The following is a 22022-nucleotide window of genomic DNA, read 5'->3' on the forward strand; positions in this document are numbered from 1 at the left end:
CGGGGTCGGAATAGCATTACAAAAATTGAAGTAGGTCTGTTGTGTCATTTGTGACGTGTGTGCAAAATTTCAGGTCATTCGGATGAGGTTTGATAGGTTTTTGGATCGGTTGCGGAATTGGGAAGTTTTGAAATCCTTAGGCTTGAATCCGAGGGTGATTTGGTGTTTCGATGTTGTTTTGAGTATTCCGAGGGTTGGTATGAGTTTGAATAATGATATGTGACTTGTTCGTATTTTTGGTTGAGGTCTCGGGGGCATCTGGATGAATTCGGAAGTTTGTTGGAAAGTTTGGTCTTGAAATTAAGCAGCTTCAGTTGTTGCTTCTGTCATAACCGCACTTGCGGATTAGAGACCACAGGTGCGAGCCGCGGAAGCGAAAGGAGATCGCAGGAGCGGCAGTGATTGCCGGAGCGGAAGGCTGGACCGCATCTGCGAGTCCATAGGTGCGCGACATGGGTCGCAGGTGCGGCTTTTGAGGAATTAATGAAAAATCGCAGATGCGGTTAAGTTGACCGCAGGTGCGGAAATGCCTGGGCAGAAACTATATAAGCATCCCTTCGCAAATTTTTGCCTATTTCCACCATTTTTGAGACGGGATTGGAGCTTTTAGAGGGTTTTGAAGAGGAAATCAAGGAGTTCTTGTTGAGGTAAGATTTTTGAACTTAATACACATATCTATGGTGAATTTCAGTTGATTAACATGGAAATTGAAGAGATTAGGGGTGAAAATTTGGGAAATTAGGGCTTGAAATTGGAAAGTTTAAATTGGGGATTTGAGAGGCCATTTGGGGTCCGATTCTGATGATTTTGGTATGTATAGACTCGTGGGAGGATAAGGATTTGTGATTTTTATCGAATTTCGAGACATGGGCCCGGGGTTCGAGTTTGACCAATTTGGGAATTTTGAGTTTAATTTGATAATTTTCGCGTGGGCTTTGTCCCTTTGTCTTGTATTGATGTTATGATTCTTATTTTGGATAGATTCAGAATGATTTGAGGCCGAGTCGAGAGGCAAGGGCATTGCGGAGTAGATTTTCTTCTGGTTCGAGGTAAGTAACGATTGTAAATCTAGATCTGAGGGTATGAAACCCCGGAATTTCGTACTATTTTGATAAATGAGGTGACGCACATGCAAGGTGACGGGCATGTGGGCGTGCACCCGTAGGGATTGTGACTTGGTCCGTCCCGTGACAACTGTTGTGTTGATTTTTGAGTCAATTTTGTGTTTCGAGCCCCTAAAAGTCTCTTTTTGTCTCACCTCGATATGTGTGTGCAGTCCGGACGCGTTTTCGGAAAGTTTTTATGTGAAATCTAAGAAAAATAAGGGAATTGGCTTTTAAAATTGATTAGAGTTGACTTTGGCCAACATTCTTGGCAAGCGGACCCGGACCCGTGATCTGACGGTCTCGTAGGGTCCGTAGTAAAATTTGGTACTTGGGCATATGCCCGAAATCGAATTCCGAGGTCCCAAGCCCGAGAAATGAATTTTTAAGAAAAATTATTTTCTGGAAATTATAAAGGTTTTTAGAAGTGAATTGATGTAAATCTTGATGTTATCAGGCTCGTATCTTGGTTCTGGAGCTCGGTACAAGTTTGAAATAATAATTAAGTTGAATATGTGAAGTTTGGTAAGAATCAGAGTTCGTTTGGTATAAATCGGACCTTTATTTGAGAATTAGGAGATTTTGATGTTCTTGAGAGATTTCATGAATTTGAGGTTTAATTCATAGTTATTGATGTTATTTTGATCATTTGATCGTGCGCGCAAGTCCGTAGGATGTTTTTAGGTTAGGGTGCATGTTTGGTTTGGAGCCCCGAGGGCTCGGGTGAGTTTTGGATAGACCGCAGAGTGAAATTGAACTTAGAAAAACTGTTGGTATATTGCAGGTCTTGCAGGCTTCGCAATTGCGAGCTTGCATTTGCGAACACCCATCGCATTTGTGAAGACTGGGTTGGATAGGGAACCTTCGCATTTGCGAAGTTTATGTCGCAAATGCGACCTTGATAGGCACCGCAATTGCGAACATTGTTCGCATTTGCGAAGAAAGCAAAGATAGGCCATCCTTCGCAATTGCTAAGCTTTGGCCGCAATTGCGAGTTCGCATTTGCGAACATCCCATCGCAAATGCGATATATGCGCCTGTGTAAATCATAACTTAGTCGAAAATTCTTCATTTTTCAAACTTTCTCAAAACCTAAACTCTCTTGGGCGATTTTCTAAAGAAAAGTTCTTCTCCAAATCGATTGTAAGTCATTTCTAACCCATTTTCTTTAATCTATAACATCTTTTCACATGATTTCAACTCAAAATCAAGGGTTTTCAGGGGGGAAATTGGGTGTTTTGGGTAGAACTTAAGATTTTCAATTTTTGGGAATTTGAACCTCGACTTGAGGTCCGATTTCAAAACAAATTATATATTTGGGTTCTTGGACGAATGAGTATTCGGGTTTTGGTTCGAACCTCGGGTTTTGACCCATGTGGGCCCGGGGTCGATTTTTGACTTTTGGGGAAATCTTTATAAAACCTATTTTCATGCATTAGAATTGATTCATTTAGCATTTATTAATATCGTTAAGTAAATTATGGATAGATACAAGCGAATTGGTGGTGGAAACAAGAGGTAAAGCGATAGTTGAGGCTTGAATTGTGTTCGTGGCATCGAGGTAAGTGTTTGGTCTAACCTTAGCTTGAGTGAATAGATATTGTGCCTTATTTGCTATGTGCTAGTATAGTATATGACATATAGGGGTGGTGACGAGTATCTATACGTCGGTGTCAAGCATGCCCGTGAGTCTTAAATTGTAATTGTCATATTTCTTAATAAGTACTAAAATTGTCTAAATTGTTGATTATCCATGTTGAGCAAAATTTATGATTATTTTCTTGGTATTTCGTTATTTTGAGCATTGGCTCTAGTTGAGGTTCAATTGTGAGGTTAATTATTGGTACAAGTTTGGTTATAGCTGATTCCCTTGTCGGGACATATTTAATTCTTATTGTTGATTCCCTTGCCGGGATGTATTTATACTTATTGTTGATTCCCTTGTCGGGATATTGTTGTTGCTATTATTTGGATAAGGAAAGAGTGATAAAGCACGAAGGGTGATGTTGTGCACATTCATATTTATGCATTTGGTGAGGAAAGAGTGATAAAGCACGAAAGGTGATGTCGTGCACATTTTATTAATATTGATGCATATGGTGAGGAAGAGAGATAAAGCACGAAAGGTGATGCCGTGCACATTTCTAATAGTATATGGTGAGGAAGAGAGATAAAGCATGAAGGGTGATGTCGTACACATTTTCATTACTTGATTGCATTGGTGAGGAATGAGAGTAAAAGTACGAAGGGTGATTCCGTGTACTTATTGCCGGTTTATTATGATTTCTTGCTTTGGTTCAAGTACTTTAATTGTCTTATTCTACTATTACTGTGATTTATTATGTTGGTATTTTTCCCCATAGCATGTTACCCTTTCCCCATTACTTCCGAATTACTTTTATTACTGTTATCCTGTTAGATACTGTTTAGCTACAGGTTATTGGTTATTGTGTCCTAGCCTCGTCGCTACTTTGCTGAGGTTAGGCCCGACACTTACCAGCACATGGAGCCGGTTGTGGTGATACTACACTCTGCGCTTGAGACCTGAGGTAGTTCTACAGGCGTCCGCCGGCCTTGACATCCCCTCCCTATCTGGTTTTCATCTGTTCTTTACTATTTCAGAGACAGACATGTACTTTCTTGTTCAGACTTTATTTTGTAGTTTTCTTAGACAGTCCGTGAGATTGTGACACCAGTTCTGGGTAGTATATGTTAAGGATTAGTATTGATATTAGTTAAATTGTTAAATTTTCATTCTTCTGCTCTTATTAATTTCCATTGTTTATAATTGTTAAATTATAATTATTAATGGATTAAAGATGAAAAGAGTAAGATAAGTGGCTTGCCTAGCTTTCACTAGTAGGCGTCATCACGACTCCCGAGGGTGGGAAGTCCGGGTCGTGACAACTGTAGAGTTGCATATTTTGATAAACTCTATATGATATCTATGTGTTTTAGAAATGAATTTGTTAACTTGGGCTGCATGCCATGTTTGGGTCCTTGTGTCGAACTGTTTGGACCTTTAGGGGTATTTTTACTACTATCCTCACACTGTTTCAATTTGAAAGTATATTCTCCGTCATGATTTTTACCTGTTAATTGTTTGATTCAGTTTCATTACTCTACTTTCAAATATATGAAAACTGTTTGGACTGAGTTCCCTGATTTTTCACTAAAATGTCCGAGTGGCTGTGAGGTTGATGATTGAGAGAGGTCAGGACCTTATGGTGAGGATCCGATATATATATATATATATATATCGGGCTGCACGCCGCAGCGATATAGCGCTTAGGCTATAGGAGCCCCTACGGAGTCTGTACACCCCTAGTGAGCGCAGTCGGCTATATATATTTACGAATCGGGCTGCACACCGCAACGGTTATTGTAATGAGATATTTATTGAGCGGGAGTGTTGAGTGTGAGTACTGATTGAAGAGAGATGAGTCATGAGTGACTGAGAGGGTTGCCCGAGGGGCTATACTTATGAGTGATACTTTACTCGAGGGTCTTGTTTATGAAATTACTGTTTTCAATAATTAATAATTGTCTACCAAATTAACGTAGATAACTAAAATTAGATATTTAAAATTATGTTTTGGCATTAGTCTATTCAGAGATAAAGCTCGAGGGACTTGTTTATACTAGTCTCTATGAACGTGCGTTGCACGTTAATAGTTGCACGTAGATATTCAATCTGTTTAATAATTGCACGTAGAAATTCAGCCAATAATTAATATTTCGCCTTGAAGATTTATGTTTTATAATAATACTTATTATTATAATTAATATAATTGCAGATATGTGTCAAATTATACGAAATGCATATTGACAGTAATAAACTTGCAATTGCATAGATATTCTAAATTGTTATTAAATGTATATGAGATTCAACAACATGTTTCGTAAAATAAAAGAAAGAATATATTATATAAATAAAACTAGTTCATTGATAAAGTTTTGACACAATTAAAGTTATGCAATTAAAATTGTAAAGATACTGAGGGCTCGTTTGGTACGACGGATAAGGGATAATTAATCCCGAGATTAAATTTGAGATTAGTTTATTCCATGTTTGGTTGGGGTAAAATTGTAGTAAAACTAATTTCGGAATTAGTTATCTCGGGATTATAATGTTATTTTATTAATTAGTGGGCATTTGGACTGTCACGACCCCGGTTCGCCCTCCGTGAACCATCGTGACGGCACCTAGTCTCTACGACTAGGTAAGCCTAAAAATGCGGAAAATACACCAATTTGCGGAAGAAGCAATTAAAAACCAAAATAATGAAATAAAACAACGTTTAAAAGTGTCGCTCGGCATACACAATATCAACTCTAAAAAACAAATACATTTCCCAAAACCCGGAATCTCATGATCACAAGCCTTTGAATGTCTACAAGCATCTAACTCCAGAATGTCTAACAAAGAAATGAAAATACAGAAGGGCTAATACAAAAGGGAGAGTAGAAAGGGACTCTTCGGTCTGCGGACGCGGTAGATATACCTCGGAGTCTCTTCAAGCGCCTCGTCTCAAGCGTGATAAGTCTGAGTAGAAGTACCTGGATCTGCACATGAAAAACATGCGCAGAAAGGGCATGAGTACACCACAGCGGTACTCAGTAAGTGTCAAACCTAACCTCGGTCGGGTAGTGACGAGAAAGGTCAGGGCCCTACTGAGGTTAAATAAAATATAAGGTTCAACAGTATAAAATAAAGCAGTATAAATGAGTACAACAGTAAAAGTAACACAGGATATAAAGGACAACAACAACTACTCCAAAGGCAAAGTAAACACAGAAGGAAAATACAACTCAACACAAAGATAACAACCGGGGATCTCCCAGGCTATCGTCCTGTAGTCCCAAATGTAAATAACTAGTGGATCTCCCGGGTTACCGTCCCGTAGTCCAACTCATAATGCGAGGGGATCTCCCGGAATACCGATCCGTAGTCCCAAATTTAAATACTCTGTACAGAGGGAATCTACCGAGTGCAGTCCTGTAGTTCCAATGTAAATGTGCAGGGAGATCTCCCGGAATACCGTTCCGTAGTCCCAAAGTAAACATACATGGGGATCTCTCGGGATACCGTCCCGTAGTCCCAAAGTAAATGCACAGCAACAACAAGAAGAGTACACAATTCAATTCAATTCCATACCAAGGTAAAACAGGTATTTCTAACCTAGCATGCTGCACGTAATCCAAATAAGGCAGTTTGAACAAGTAAGGCAAATAAGTCAATTAGACATGCTTTCCTAAGCTAACAACAGACTTAAATTGCAAGTAACATAAACAGGAAAGGAAACATACTAGTAATTACTTAATGAAAACCGGATTTTCAATAATTAGCACAAGTACGCACTCGTCACTGTCGCACCCCTTTTTCCTTCACGGAATCGGGTTTATGACATTTTGGTTGGGATAACTCTTTCCTTTTGGGAAAGGGGCTTTGCATATTAGAGAGTCGCCACCTAACGATTTAAAGTGCGCTAGGGTACCTATAGGGTTCATTTATAACTATGTTTGGTAACGAGAGATTGGGTAAGGGCTTGAAATTATCCTAAGGGGCAGGTGTTAGGCACCTCTCAAGATCCACTAGTATGGTTCCCAGCCAAACAGTTTTTGTGAATTTGTACAATTAGCAAATAAACAAGTATGGCTCAAATAGTAGGGGATTAAAGTTTAAGAACACAGATGCTTGAAAAGCAATTAATGAATAGCAAGAGTTTAAAAGAATTACAATCTAAGCACATTTGTGAATGTAAATAGGGGTGTCCTAGGTTTGTTTATAATATGGATCACATCAATGCAATACCGGTATGACACTCCTCAAAGAGGGGCTACACGTGGTATTAATGCACCGGTCATCATGTCCATATCTACTCTTTCCCGCCCCATGAAGGTAATTAAAGCGAGGGTTGGTCTCGACCCCTATTGCATGCTGTTACCTATCCCTTCCTATCGATCCCGGAGGAATTTAGGACTCCTATCCTATAGGGGGGTTCTAGGCAGATCCTCAGGTTTAAAGGCAAAATGCTAAGCGACGAATAAGAACACATAGGACTACATTTAGGGGGAAAACACAGAAAACAGATAGAAGGCTCAGATATACCTCCATAAGTAATGCACATAGACAACACGACTCAAACATAGATAAGGTCCACATTTGAACTCAGAATTCTAAAGCATGGTATCTAAGTGATAGCAGCAGAACCAGATTTATTACATGACTCAGAAAAGAAGTCCGAATCAAGCTTGCCTACTGATTTTAACACGTTGACAGTTAAACACTAATCACAAAGACGGTTCTGGTTTTATTTAAGTTTACTACCTAAGGCTTGCCTAGGCATAACATAATATGCAGCAGTCACCAGGATTATTGAAAACAGTTAAAAGTTATTTTACCTAAAGGCATGTTGTTCTAAATGTTGCAAATACATGCAGGATTATGACCAGTTTCGCTTAAACAAGATAATTAAACATGAGACTGTTTTATGCCCTTTTTTCATGCATCAATAGTTTAACTAGGTCAGAACGGCCTTCCCCAAACCTTCTATGCGATCGCAATTGCACTCCTACGATCGCAGAGAACAAAAATGTTCTGCAACACTCAGCAGAAATCTGCAACTTCAAAAACCAAGATTGGTCCGATTGACCATCCGAAATCACCCCGAGGCCCCTGGGACCTCAACCAAAAGTGTCAACCCATCCTAAAACATCATTCAAACTTGTTCCAATCATCAAAACACCACAAACAACACCAAAACCATCAAATTACATCGGATTCAAGCCTAAATTTCTTAAAAACTTCCGAAATACGCATTTGATCAAAAACCCGACCAAAACACCTCCGAATGATCTGAAATTTTGCATACACATCCAAAATCACCTAACGAAGCTACTGCAACTCTCGGAATTCCATTTCGCCCCCCCATATCAAAATCTCACCTACCAACCGGAATTCGTCAAAATACTAACTTCGCAAATTTAAGCCTAATTCCACTCCGGACCTCCAAAATCAATTCCGATCACACTCCTAAGCCACATATCAACCCCCGAAGCTAACCGAATCACCGGAAATCACATCCGAGCCCTCTAACTCAATAGTCAACATGCGGTTGACTTTTCCAAAATAAGTCTTCCTTAAAGAGACTAAGTATCTCATTTCCTATCAAAACCAATCCGATTTAACTCTACACACCGAATACCGATAACGAAACATGAAGAAGCATAAAAATGGGGGAAACGGGGCAGTAAATCACGTGACGACGGGCCGGGTCGTCACATTACTGCTTCATTATAGAATGCTTTGTGCCTTATGTGATTTCTTGCTTTCAGTCTTTATTTACATTTGTTACTCACTGAGTTGGAGTACTCACTTTACTCCCTGCACCCCTGTATGCAGATTCAGACGTTGTTGATCCTGCCAGTGCGAGTTAAGAGCTCCCGGCAGATATCGGAGTCCACGAGGTAGCTGTTCGTCATCCACAGTCCCGTGTTTCTCCCTCTTTATCATTTCCATCTCTTAGCAGACATTTGTAATAGTTTGTGGATTTTTCAGACTTGTATTAGGTTTTATAGATGCTCGTGACTAGTGACACCCCGGTATCGGGCTATGTTGGGTTGTTCTTCCGCATATTTATGATATTATCTGCTACTTTGGATTATTTTATCATGTTTCGACTGTTTCGTAATGCTTAATTGCTAATAAATTGGAAAATCGGAAGTTTCAGATAGCCTTGTCTTCACGAGAGGCGCCATCACGACCGGGTCCTAGTTTAGGGTCGTGACAATTTATTTAAATTAGAGTCGCCACTTGGAATAATTGTTATGGTGTCCCAAATCACCGATTTACTTTAAAATCCCAATCGAGGAAAATGGACTCTATTTATGGTCCGCGAACATAGAAGGTCAGGTAAGAAATTCTGTTAATCCGGAAGAAGGTGAGAGGCACTCTCGAGTTTCGGGGGTTTATCCGATCGCTTAACAATTAATAATTGGCCTAATTATCTGAATTATTACATGTTTTGAAACCTTTTCTGCTTGTCGCTTTTATACCGCTTTCATCTATTTTTAAGTAATTATGGAATTTATTTAGAAAACAAGTTACGATGTCGTACACTTCTCGTCTTGTATATACCGTAAATTGCGCCACGTGAAACGCACCTGCAATTTACAACATGTTTATTTTTAAAATTACATTGAAGTTGCGGTCAAGTCACACAAACTTGCACTCGAATTTGGAGTTACGTATCATGACTATGCCGCGGGAACCGCATCCATAGTCACAATAATTTATTATTAATCGCGCCTAAAGCAATTAGCATGTTTTGAATTATTTTCTTAAACTATTTTGAGATTTGTTGTAGGGCAAATGAGTTATGGAAGTTATTGTGAAAGGGATAAAGTAGATTAATTAGGGAAAGAGGGCTAGCTTATTCAGGGATAAACTAATCCAAAAACCAAAAAATTTGTCCACCCAATTCTTCTCAATTCCAAACAAACAAGACACCACTGCTCGCCTCTTTCAGGTGGCCTATGCGCCTATTTCGTACCAAGAATTCAACAGATGTTTACCAACAATTATTTTTAATCACTTTGTTTAACAACCAAAATTTATGCTTCAAGTAAATGATAATTAACTTAAGAACAGGATATTTGAATCACTAGCGCATTGATTATTCACATGAGGAACTAAATGATAAAAATAAGTTTATAACTAATTTCAAACCCCAACTATTTCCTTACCGGGCCAAAATCCCTTTTCAGTATATTAACTATTTTTTTAACATAAAAGCACGATAATTATATTACCGTGCTTTTATGTTCAAAAAAAATAGTTAATATACTGAAAAGGGACAGTTGAAAACCAAAACTTTTGATTCTAACTAAACCCAAAACTTATTGTTGTCCAAGTTCATTCACAATGAAGCATTCAAAAATTCCTCATCAAAGATGCATTAACAGAACCCAAACAAAACACATGGAAAAGATTCGTGAACAAACAAGAATTTAGAAAAAAAAGGCAATTAAGAAATTCGAATAGGAAAGGTGAGAGTGAACCTTTATACTCAGCAAATAAACTTCTTCAATATATCAAAACATAAAGCTCCCAACGTCATCAAAATACATGAATCCCAGCGATTACAACCCAGATAAAGAACTAGAACGAGACCCGCGATAGGAGCATTCGAACGGCAACCTCGACGACCCTGACGGACTGAACATTTCCAATGATTTTATAGTAGAGGTTTCAGCTCTTTGGGTCTCACTCTCTTACTGCTGCATTTGGAGTTTTGGGTGGTTTTGAGGCTGGTTTTGGGGTCATTTTGAAAGTATTTTCAGATGCTTTTGGATGGTTTTGAGACTAATTGTAGCTAGCTTTTTGCTGCTTTGTTGGTTGCGTTGTTGGCTGGATTGTTGGTGGATATGGAGGAGTTTTTTTATGTTTGTTTTAATTGGGTCTTAAGTGATACAGACAGTGGCTGATTTTTACGGGGAAGATTGAAGTTTTCATGGGTTTTTTATGATTTTTGCTTCTGAGCTTTTGCTATGAAACGCATCAGAAGGGTTTTTCCCTGCCTCTGTTCTTTTTCCCCTGTTTTCACGGGTTCCCCCTTTTTTTGTGTGTGGTTGGTTATCTGCAGGTGCCGACTTGGGGAGGTCTTTTCTATGGGTAAATTAGTTAGAGGAGATATGAGGTAATCTTCCATGTGGCCATTTATTATTGGCTCTCTTTTTGTTAATTTTCTTTTCTTGAAAATAAGTAAACAAAATAAAATCTACTCCTAAAAATATTAGTACATACTTAATATTTATTTATTGAAAGTCTCTAACTTAAAAATTGCACTAAACTATACATATACATATATATATTCTTTGTAAATGAAGATAAAACTTATACAAGAAATGTGATTTAATTTTTTTTTATTTTCTTAAGTAAAACCTATAATAGATGAAACAAAAGCTAAAATATTTAGATTAAACTTAAAAAATATTTACCTATTAAAAATGGTGAAAATAAAAATATGATCAAAAATTAGGTGCTCACACAGGGGCCACACACACCTTGTCCCGAATAACTTCATTCCTAATTTTATCTATCCTGATATGCTCGTACATCCATCTTAACATTCTCATTTCTGCCACCTTCATCTTCTGGACATGGAAGTTTTGACTGACCAACACTCAGTCTCATATCTTCGGGATGAATTCGGATGGTTAACGGAGGAAATTTTAGAGTTGAAGTTGCTGCAACAGCTGGTCTTCTGGTATTTTTGCATCTGCGGTTTGGGGACCGCAGATGCGGCGCCGCAGAAGCGGCTTTGTGTCAATTCCTCAGGAACCGCAGATGCGGTGAAGGGCTCCCAGAAGCGGAACAGCTCCTGCAGTTAGAGGTCCGCAGATGCGGAAGCTGGCATTTTAATGAAAGTCGCAGATGCGACGTTGTGTCCGCAGATGCGGTCCCAGGGCCGCAAATGCGGAAATCGCTGGGCAGAACATATAAATAGTTGCCTTCGCGAATTTAAGAGATTCTTTCACCATTTTCATCTGGGTTTGAAACTTTTGAGAGAGATTTTTGAGGAAAACAAAGGGGAATCGCTTGGAGGTAACATCCTTGACTTCATAACTCGTTTTTATATGATTAAAGACCTAATTAGTGGTGAGAAATCTAGGAAAAATGGGTAATTAGGGCTTGAGTTTAATAGGCTTTTAATTGAGGATTTGAGGGGTCATTTGGACTCCGATTTCAGTGTTCTTATTATGTATAGACTCGTGAGAGTACAAGGTTTCTAAAAATGTAAATTTCACCCGATTCCGAGACGTGGGCCGAGGGGCGTTTTGGTCATTTTACATAATTTCGAGTATTAGCTTAGAATTTAATTGTAGAATCAGTTATTTAAAGTGTTATTTACATTATGCAATTGAATTGAATAGATTTGGGCCATTTGGAGTCAAGTACTAGTGGCAAAGACGTGGTATTGGGTTGATTTTAAGTCGGTTCGAGGTAAGTGGCTTATCTAACCTTATGTGGGAGACCTTCCCCTTAGGATTGGTATATTTGGTAATTGAAATGCCTTGTACGTGAGGTGACAAGTGCGTACTTGTGCTAATTGTTGGAAATCTGGTTTTCTTTAAGTACTTACTAGTATGTTTCCTTTCCTGTTTCTATTACTTGCACTATTAAGCCTGTTGTTAGCTTAGGAAAGCATGTCTAAGTGACTTAATTGCTTCATTTGATTTAACCGCGTTACTTGAATTCTGTGCAACATGCTAGGCTAGAATCACTTATTGCCTTGAATTTTGCTATTTTTGTTTATCTTCTTGTTGTTGCTGTATATTTATTTTGGGACAACGGATGTGGGATTCCGGTAGCTCCCCCTTGTCTGTTTACTTTGGGACTACGGGTTAGATTCCTGGTATATCTCCCTGCACATTTACTTTGGGACTACGGGTTAGATTCCCGGTAGATCCCCTTGCACAGTTATAAGGAAATACGGGAATGCACCCGGTAGATTCTCCCAGTACTGGGTATTTACATTTGGGACTACGGCACGGGATTCCAGTAGATCCCCGTGCACTATGAGTTGGACTACGGGACGGGATCCCGGGAGATCCTTCGAACATATATATGATGGACTACGGGACGGTATCCCGGGAGATTCACTGGATATGTAAAGATGGGACTACAGGACGGTATCTTGGGAGATCCCCGATTGTTACTATTGGTACTGAGCTGAATTTCCTTTCCATGTTTACCGTGTTCTGTATAATTGTTGCTGTTCTGTATATCATGTCTTATTTTACAGTCGTACTTATTTATATTGTTCTGTCCTATACTGTTAGACCTTTATATTTGTTTAACCTCAGTAGGGCACTGACCTTCCTCGTCACTACCCAACCGAGGTTAGGCTTGGCACTTACTGAGTACCGCTATGGTGTACTCATACCCCTTCTGCGCATGTTTTTCATGTGCAGATCCAGGTACCGCTGATCAGGCCTACTATCCTTGAGGGAGGCGACTGCCCTAGAGACTTCAAGGTACATCTGCCGCGTCCGCAGACCGAGAAGTCCCTTTCTATTCCTGCTTTTCGTATTTATCCCTTCTGTACTTTCTGTTCTTATAAGACAAATTCCGGAGTAAGAGCTATGTAGTATTTCCTTATCTTAGCTTGTGATTCGTGGGTTTCCGGGTCGTGGATTTAGATATTGGTTTTGAGATCTATATAATTATGGTGTATGCCGAGCGGCACATTTAACACTGTTATTGCCTTACTTCTGTTTTAAAATTGTTTTACTTCCGCAAGTTTAGGCTTACCTAGTCTTAGAGACTAGGTGCCGTCACGATGGTTCACGAAGAGCGAACCGGGGTCGTGACAAGTTGGTATCAGAGCTCTAGGTTCATAGGAGTCACGGATCACAAGCCGGTTTATTAGAGTCTCGCTGATCGGTACGGAGACGTCTGTACTTATCTACGAGAGGCTATGTAACTGTTAGGAATAATTTCCACTTCATTTGATTTCCTTATCGTGCGGTATTTTGACATCACAATTCTAAACTTCTGTCTTCCATTCTCTCACATATGGTGAGGACACGTGCTACCCGAGACGATCAGGCACCCGCGCCCCCTACTGCAGCCGTCAGAGGCCGGGGCCGGTGTAGAGGCCGAGGACGAGCACGTGGTGCAGCCAGAGCACCTGTGCGAGCTGCCGCCGAGGTACCACCAGCGGATCCAACCGGAGTCCAAGCACCTGACACGCCCACTGCTACTACCACTCCAGCTCTTCAGGAGACTTTGGCACAGTTCATGAGCATGTACACCACATTGGCTCAGGCAGGGTTGCTTCCCCTTGCTGCAGCTACGTCTCAGGCCGGGGGAGGAGCACAGACTCCCGCCGCCCGCACTCCTGAGCAACGAGTGCATGTTGAGAAGGTCCCTGAGATTATTCCTGTGCCGCCTGCGGTGCCAGTTCAGCCTGAGTACAGGGCAGCGGCTTCCGAGGATGAGCAGTTGAGGCTTGAGAGGTTCAAGAAGTACAAGCCCCCTGTATTTAGTGGTCTAGCGTCGGAGGATGCTCTGGGATTTCTTGATGAATGTTACCGCATTCTCCGTACCATGGGCATCTCAGGATCGAGCGGGGTTTCTTTCACTACCATCCAGCTTTGAGGAGCCGCCTATGAGTGGTGGCGCACCTATGAGTTAGATAGTCCAGATGAGGCTGCTTCACTGACTTGGACTCAGTTTTCAGATCTGTTCCTGAGAGAGTATGTTCCTCAGAGCCTCAGGGACGCATGGCGCGCAGAGTTTGAGCATTTGCACCATGGCGCTATGACTGTCTCAGAGTATGCTGTCCGTTACACCAGTTTGGCTAGGCATGCGCTAGCCTTGTTTCTACTATCAGCGAGAGGGTTCGCCGGTTTATTGGGGGCCTTATTCCCAACATCAGATCTACCATGGCTCGTGAGTTAGAGATGGATATTTCTTATCAACAAGTGGTGAGCATTGCCGGGAGGATCGAGGGTATGCATGCTAGGGAGAGAGAGGAGAGGGAGGCCAAGAGGTCTCGAGAGTTGGGCCATTATTCTGGTGCTCGTACCCCAGCTGCAGGTAGTCATGGTAGGGGTTATATGAGTCGCCCTGTTCATTCAGCTCTTCAAGTAGCTAGTAGTGCTCCAGCTCCTCCTAGACCGCAAGAGCCCTATTATGCACCACCGGTTTCTAGCGCGCCTCCTGCGCGGGTCGCTTTCAAAGGCCGGTCTAGCAGACCTGGCCCTAGTTTCGTTGAGATTATGATCCGAGGGCCAGAATGGAATTCCGAGAGTTGCAGTAGTTTCGTTGTGTCATTTGGAATGTGTGTGCAAAATTTCAGGTCATTCGGACGTGTTTTGATTGGGTTTTTGATTGAAAGCGGAATTCGGAAGATTTTAGAAACTTAGGCTTGAATCCGATGTGTTTTGGTTGTTTTGATGTTGTTTGAGGTGTTTTGAAGATTTGTACAAGTTTGAATAAGGTTTTAGGATATGTTGATGCCTTTATTTGAGGTCCCGGGGACCTCGGAATGAATTCGGATGGTTAACGGAGGAAATTTTGGAGTTGAAGTTGCTGCAACAGCTGGTCTTCTGGTATTTTCGCATCTGCGATTTGGGGACCGCATATGCGGCGCCGCAGAAGCGGCTTTGTGTCAATTCCTCAGGAACCGCAGATGTGGTGAAGGGCTCGCAGAAGCGGAACCGCTCTTGCAGTTAGAGGTCCGCAGATGCGGAAGCTGGCATTTTAATGAAAGTCGCAGATGCGACGTTGTGTCCGCAGATGCGGTCCCAGGGCCGCAAATGCGGAAATCGCTGCGCAGAACATATAAATAGTTGCCTTCGCGAATTTAAGGGATTCTTTCACCATTTTCATCCGGATTTGAAGCTTTTGAGAGAGATTTTAAGGAAAACAAAGGTGAATCGCTTGGAGGTAACATCCTTGACTTCATAACTCGTTTTTATGTGATTAAAGACCTAATTAGTGGTGAGAAATCTGGGAAAAATGGGTAATTAGGGCTTGAGTTTAATAGGCCTTTAATTGAGGATTTGAGGGGTCATTTGGACTCCGATTTCAGTATTCTTGTTATGTAGACTCGTGAGAGTACGAAGTTTCTGAAAATGTAAATTTCACCCGATTCCGAGACGTGGGACCGAGGGGCATTTTGGTCATTTTACATAATTTCGCGTATTAGCTTAAAATTTAATTGTAGAATCAGTTACTTGAACTAGTTGTGAAGAAGATTTAGACTTATTATTATTATTATTATTATTATTATTATTACTACTACTACTTTCATTATTATTACTACTACTATTATATATACATATATTTAACTGAATTTTCACTTTTACGTTTATTTTAGAGAGAATTAAACATAAGCACAACTCATACACATACATTGCAACATAATAACCCAATCATAATTTTGCAAATCTATAGCCCAAAGATAATAGCCCACGGCTACAAAAAGAGCATGTTTCTTTTTATTTATTCTGCATATATCTTTAAGCGTGAAAATTCCATTATTCTTCCCAAAGTTCATATACATCACTATTCCAACTACAAAAATGCAAAATCATACATCATACAACTCGAACACCTTAAATTCTCTACTTTCCCAAGTTCCAAATAGCATAAATCAAACGCAAATATTAAAAAAATTGCTGCAAGTTCGTAATTTGGCAGAAAAATCAACAAGGAAAGTCAATTTCTACATAGATTGTTCAAGAAAGTAAGAAAACGCACAAAAATTTTAAATTTCAGTTTTAGCTGGACATGAGCAATACATGTATAACTTTGTATAAATTTGTATATGGAATGTATAATGATGTATACCAGTATTTCACTGACACAAAAAAGTAAAACTAGTGTTAACAAAAAGCATATAGGATACAAAGTAAAAGAAAAAAGAAAACTCTAAATAAAATGTATGCAAAACAAAAGCAAAACGGAAACACAACAAAACAAAAAACCAAAAACATGCAACAAAACTAGAATTACTATGGCGAAATAGGAAATTACTTCAAACGAGGGAGTGGAACAAAAATCGTGAACAGAAAGATCAATGTTGTATAATAGTATTTTCATACCAAATGTACAAAATTATATACATATTATAATGTTGTATGATATTGTATAATGATGTACAACGTTGTATACGAAAACTGGGTTTCATCTTCAACTTCCTTTTTCAACTGGTATGATTCCCAAAACGAACGTTAATCAAATTTTGGTTTCCATTTGATTCAACTGGTATGATTCCCAAAATCAACGTTGTATATGAAAACTAGGTTTTTTCCATTTTTAACTATGGAAATTTTGACCTCTTTAATAGGGATATTAAATAATAAGTTTTCTATTAATTGTCGTATTCTTTTTTCCTTTTTAACCTACAAGAGTTTTGACTTCCCCAACAAACTGGGATATGAACAGGCCGTTTTTACACTCTTGTTATTAGGAATATTAATTAAAGAAGGATTCTCCTACTTATGTTTTACACCTAAACTTCGCAAAGGTCCTATTATTCTTTCTATTTTTGTTCAAAATAAAATTAATACCATTTTGATTGCCCATGTGGCGTATATTAACTCATGAGAACCCCGCTATTGTAAATATGCTCCCCATGTGTATTACACTATTATTGAGTACAAATATCATTCACTATTCTTTTCCATATTTTCTTTTGCACTTTTAGATGTTATTTTCAGCCGTTTCACTAATAAAACCTAGAAAAATATTGAACACCGAATTTATATTAGACAAAACTTAGATGATTTTGAACTCCTAAATAGTAGGAAAGTTTTTTATTTTACACTTTTATCCAATGAAAAATATGTTTAAGGGGTAAAAAAAAGGCGAACGACATTGTGTTAAGGGCCTTCGTGCTTTTAATATAACATATATAGATATAGATTTCGGTCGTAGGTTATCTCTACACAGTATAAATACACTAGAACCACATTTTTAAGGGAATTTTGACCTAGGGAGCTATTGGAGAGCATCGGAGGCTTCAAACACAAGATTTCATCATCCTTCCACCAATTCAATACGCGAGTTTGGATTGTAGCATTGGATTAATATTTTCTTATTCTTTAACTCTATTGTGATGACTTTCTCCATATCTATGGAGTAGATTACCTAAGGGTTTGACATGATTTGGTAATTTGGTTGTTGTTTATGGGTTTGATTATTATTTAATTGCTTGAATATGATGGTGGAGCTTTAATCTTAGTTGTGATTTTATTCGTTATCTTGTTTAACATAAAGAGGAACACTTTATTGAATATTTTTTGCAGCATATGCTTTAATTTGTTTTGGTAGTCCATAGTTCTTTAACCTAATCGAAAGAGCTTCGTGATCTACCGTTTGAATTACAACAACAACAAGATTGAGAAATATTCGCGAGAAGTTTCTCTTACACCATTCCTACCAATAGATTCTTGCAAGTTTCACCGCACTTCACATTAGCTTATTTGAGCGGTTCAAATTTAATCAATAGAGGAGTCTGAATCAGAATAATAAGATAATAACATGTTGAATGCGTGAGAATCAATAAAACCTTTAACTGTGTCAAATCTAGGACAGCAATCGTACACATATCATGTCATGACCCTTATTTCTCGCAGTGATGACAACCCAAGTTTACTACTCTCTAGTTCTCTGTGATCAATTATTAATGCTTTAATTTTAGCTAGTTAATTATAGTTCATAATCATCCCAAATCAAAGTGTTGAACATCCTAAATAGCATTAACCCAGAAATTATTTGAATTATCTAAATCCAACCCCTATGGAGGCGATATTTCACTATACTATCTTTGACTAATGAGTTTCAATTTATATGCGCCAGTTTTGCGCTCGTCAGGATTCCCAACCATTGTGTTACCATCAGTGCTATCACATATTTAACAGATTCAAATTCATTTAAAAGTTCAGATTTAAACCATGATGGAACATATTTATCAAAAATAATCTTTCATGACTACTTTGGTAATTTCCTTGACTAAGTACTAATGTAAAATTACGCGCTGAGCAAACATTCCATTTGTTCGCCTAGTCCAAAGATGGCATATCAAAATAGGTTCATGGTGGATAAAGTATAAGAAAGTGCTTGTTGCCAAAGCTAGATTGTAATATCATATTAATGTTCTAATTCAGAAAAGCAAAAAGGAGAGCTGAAATAACATTTTGAATCAGAAGATTGGAAGTTACCTGCTCATAAATGCAAAAGGTTCTAGCAGAAGCTAGTTCTTTGGCAAAGAAATCTTTATCCGGACAGGTTGAAGAGAACCACTGGCAGCCAATTTCAGGTGCCTACGCCAAATGCATTCATTTAGTAGACCTTTCTATCAAAAACATTTGCCTAATCTTGGTAGCTCAACATGTCATATTTCTTAGCCAGAAAAAAAAAAGCCTCATATCTCCTTTCAAATTTTGATTTTTGAAACAAAATACTACATCACCCATGCCCCAGAGCTAATTTATAGTGGTTTTGACCATCAAGCTATTTGCTACACAATCAATTGCCGCTCATCAGATAAACAAGTTTAGCACAGATATGACAGCCAAGAGTACGAATTCAATTAAGGGATTTTAGCAACAAAAAAAAACTTGCCCTATGTCAGGCAATCACTGCTATCAGTTAGATGCATGAAGTATCCATACCATGGTCTATTGATGTGCACAAAAACAATGTCATTTACTTCATTACCATCCGTTACACTTAACTTTTTCCTTATTTTACCTAACTGAGAAGAAGAATAGCACAGCAGACAATCTAATGAAATTACCTGTAGAAAGTCAATGCCATAGGTAATCTTGACCTTTGAATAAGGGAATGCAGCTATAAAAGAATCGTTCCTCCATGCAGTAATAGGTTCTGTAAGAACACGAGCCAATTTCTCACGGCTTTTACCACTACGATCTAAAGATGCCTTCAGCCCAGCTTCTTCAATTGCTTCTACCCATTCTCTTGCTGACCCATCCAGAATAGGAACCTGTCTCAGTTTGTTTAGTTCAACAATTAATTATTTTACTGCTAATCCAATATTGTTTTTGACACTGCCATTCATCTAGTCAAATAAAGATTTTTGAACACCATAATTTCCATAATTAATTGCTAAAATTACCACCAAAGAAAAAAAAATGAATAAGTCAAAAGCACAAATTATTCTTTGTTATCGGTATCCCTTTCATATTCTTTGTTGCTATCTTCGATTTAGTTTTCTAATTATTTTGTCTTGCTATTACTTGCTATCAGGGCTTCTCTCACCTTCTTTAGCCGAGGGTCTATCCGAAACCGTCTCTCTGCCCTTTCAGGGTAGGGGTAAGGGTAGGGGTAAGGGTAGGGGTAAGGCTGTGTACATCCTACCCTCCCCAGACCCCACATATGGGATTATACTGGGTAGTTGTTGTTGTTGTTGTAGTACTATCCACATTGACTTTGGTGGTCAAAATTAGGAAAGCTGATCATCAAACCATTGTTAATGTACTTAGACTTAAACAACTGAACTCAATATTCTTATAAGTAAATCAAGAATCTCATTAAAATAGAAGAAGCACCATAAAAGTGCAGACTATGTACAGTGAGGTTACAAAAAAATATACGAGGCCCCGATGAGCTTAGGAGGAAGTCAAGGAAGACCAAAAAAAAGTATGTATATATATATACATCTTTCACTTTGCACACAAAATCTAATAGATGTAGACATTGTGTATTTTAGGGTTATGAAGCTACTTGTTTGGAAGCACCTATTTCTCCTCTCCTTTCAGAGATCTTTGCCTCAAATTTGGTAGCCAAGTTAAACAAATTGGAGACTCCACCCTAAAGGGAGAATGCATTATTATCCTAATTAATTATTACTTCGTTAATTCCAAATGTTATAGTTCTATTTTGACTTGACACAGTTGAAATTGGAGGAATTTATGTACTGATATGAGTAAGGGATTCCACAAATATTGCTTGTTGAACTAGCCTTATGTGCAGTACCGGCTTAGGGTAAGGCAAGTAAAGCAAAGGCTTTAGGCCCCAAAAATAGTCCATTGATATTGACGATTTAGACTTATATTTCAAACTAAAACTGTTAAGAAAAATAGTATAATCAGAAGGTAATACTCTAAACGATATACTTAATCATATAAGAGGACTTGATTCTTTTCAAAAGAATAATATTAATAATTTTTATACTAGTTGCATATACGGAATTCTTTTTTTAAATTAAAATTAATAAAATCTTAATTAAGATCAACAATATCTCAAGATAAATTAAATGGATTATCTATACATATTACTAATTGAAAAAATTATCACAAAAAGTTAATTATAAACAAAATTATTACTTAATAATTTTATATTTCAAAAAGCTAGATAAATAAACTTCAAAGAAAAATATATAGGAAGTTTTTGTTTTAAAGAAAAAAAAAGGTCTCTAATCTGGCTTTAGGCCACCAATTCCGTTGAGCCACCCTGATTGTGAGTACTGAGTCAAATTAGGACTACACTTGAAAGTGCGATAAGAATGGAATGGGAGTACCTCAAAGGAGGGATGATGAGGATCAGAGGTTTCCACTTCGAGACGGCAATTATCGACGCCGGTGGCTTCCAAAGCGGAAAGCAAGTGCTCAACGGTACTAATAGAGTGGCCATCTTTACACAGCGTGGTGCACAGTGGAGACTCCTTGGCGAAGTCAATGGATGCCTGAATGACCTTTGAACCGAGTTCAAAGTACCTACCCTCGCCGGCAAGCTCCGGGCAGATTCTAACGGTGGATACTTTGCCGGAGTGGAGACCGATTCCGGTGACTTCTACACAGTTGGCTACTGTTTGCTGGAGCTTACCAGTCTGTAAAAAATGAATTTAATTTGTCAGTTAACAGTCTTGTGTGTGTGTGTCTATGTAGAGAGAAAAAGAGAGTGAATTAGTGTGTGTACGGAAATCCAAGAGATGAGGGTTGACGAGTTGCGAACGAATGTCATTACAGATTGTTAGGTCAAGGAAATGTCTTCTTCAAGCGAAGGGAATAAACCAGTCAAACCTTAAATGTCTTCAAAGAGAATCTATATTTATCTATATTCTACATTATTATTATTATTTATTTTTATTATTATAAAAGCATGAATAAAATATTGGATTACAAAAATAATATTTTAATATTAAGTATAATAACTCATATTAAAGGACATAATTGGAATTCTACACATTAATCTTGTAATCATATTAGTTTTAGGACATAATACTACACATTAGGAATCCTACATAAATTATCTTTAGGAATCTTATTAGTATAATTATTTTTGGGTATAAATATATAATACTACATGTTAGCATGTAAATCTAATACCTTTAGGAACATATTAGATTTTCTATTAGTATAGGCACGGCGTATTTG

General features: G+C 38.4%; 1 protein-coding gene across 1 annotated transcript; it reads right to left on the reverse strand.

Moving 5' to 3' along the window:
• Positions 1-5356: 5356 nt before the first annotated feature.
• On the reverse strand, positions 5357-21664 carry LOC104249557 (probable UDP-3-O-acyl-N-acetylglucosamine deacetylase 1, mitochondrial). Its single transcript, XM_070155696.1, has 5 exons — positions 21565-21664; positions 21167-21475; positions 19424-19630; positions 18846-18947; positions 5357-5669 (listed from the first exon to the last, which is right to left on the reverse strand). The coding sequence occupies exons 1-5, from the start codon at positions 21607-21609 to the stop codon at positions 5523-5525; spliced, it is 810 nt and encodes a 269-aa protein (XP_070011797.1). The 5' UTR covers positions 21610-21664; the 3' UTR covers positions 5357-5522.
• Positions 21665-22022: the final 358 nt, after the last annotated feature.

The sequence above is a fragment of the Nicotiana sylvestris genome, chromosome 8 (genome assembly GCF_000393655.2).
Source record: "Nicotiana sylvestris chromosome 8, ASM39365v2, whole genome shotgun sequence".
In the NCBI taxonomy this organism is placed as follows: domain Eukaryota; kingdom Viridiplantae; phylum Streptophyta; class Magnoliopsida; order Solanales; family Solanaceae; genus Nicotiana; species Nicotiana sylvestris.

What these genes read in the sequence shown, in the direction of transcription:
- LOC104249557 (XM_070155696.1), bottom strand. Translation starts at nt 21,609, where the DNA reads ATGACATTCGTTCGCAACTCGTCAACCCTCATCTCTTGGATTTCC. An exon ending in CTCATCATCCCTCCTTTGAG is followed by an intron (nt 19,631 to 21,166) that starts GTACTCCCATTC and finishes AAACTGAGACAG; the next exon opens with GTTCCTATTCTGGATGGGTC. An exon ending in ATGGCATTGACTTTCTACAG is followed by an intron (nt 18,948 to 19,423) that starts GTAATTTCATTA and finishes CATTTGGCGTAG; the next exon opens with GCACCTGAAATTGGCTGCCA.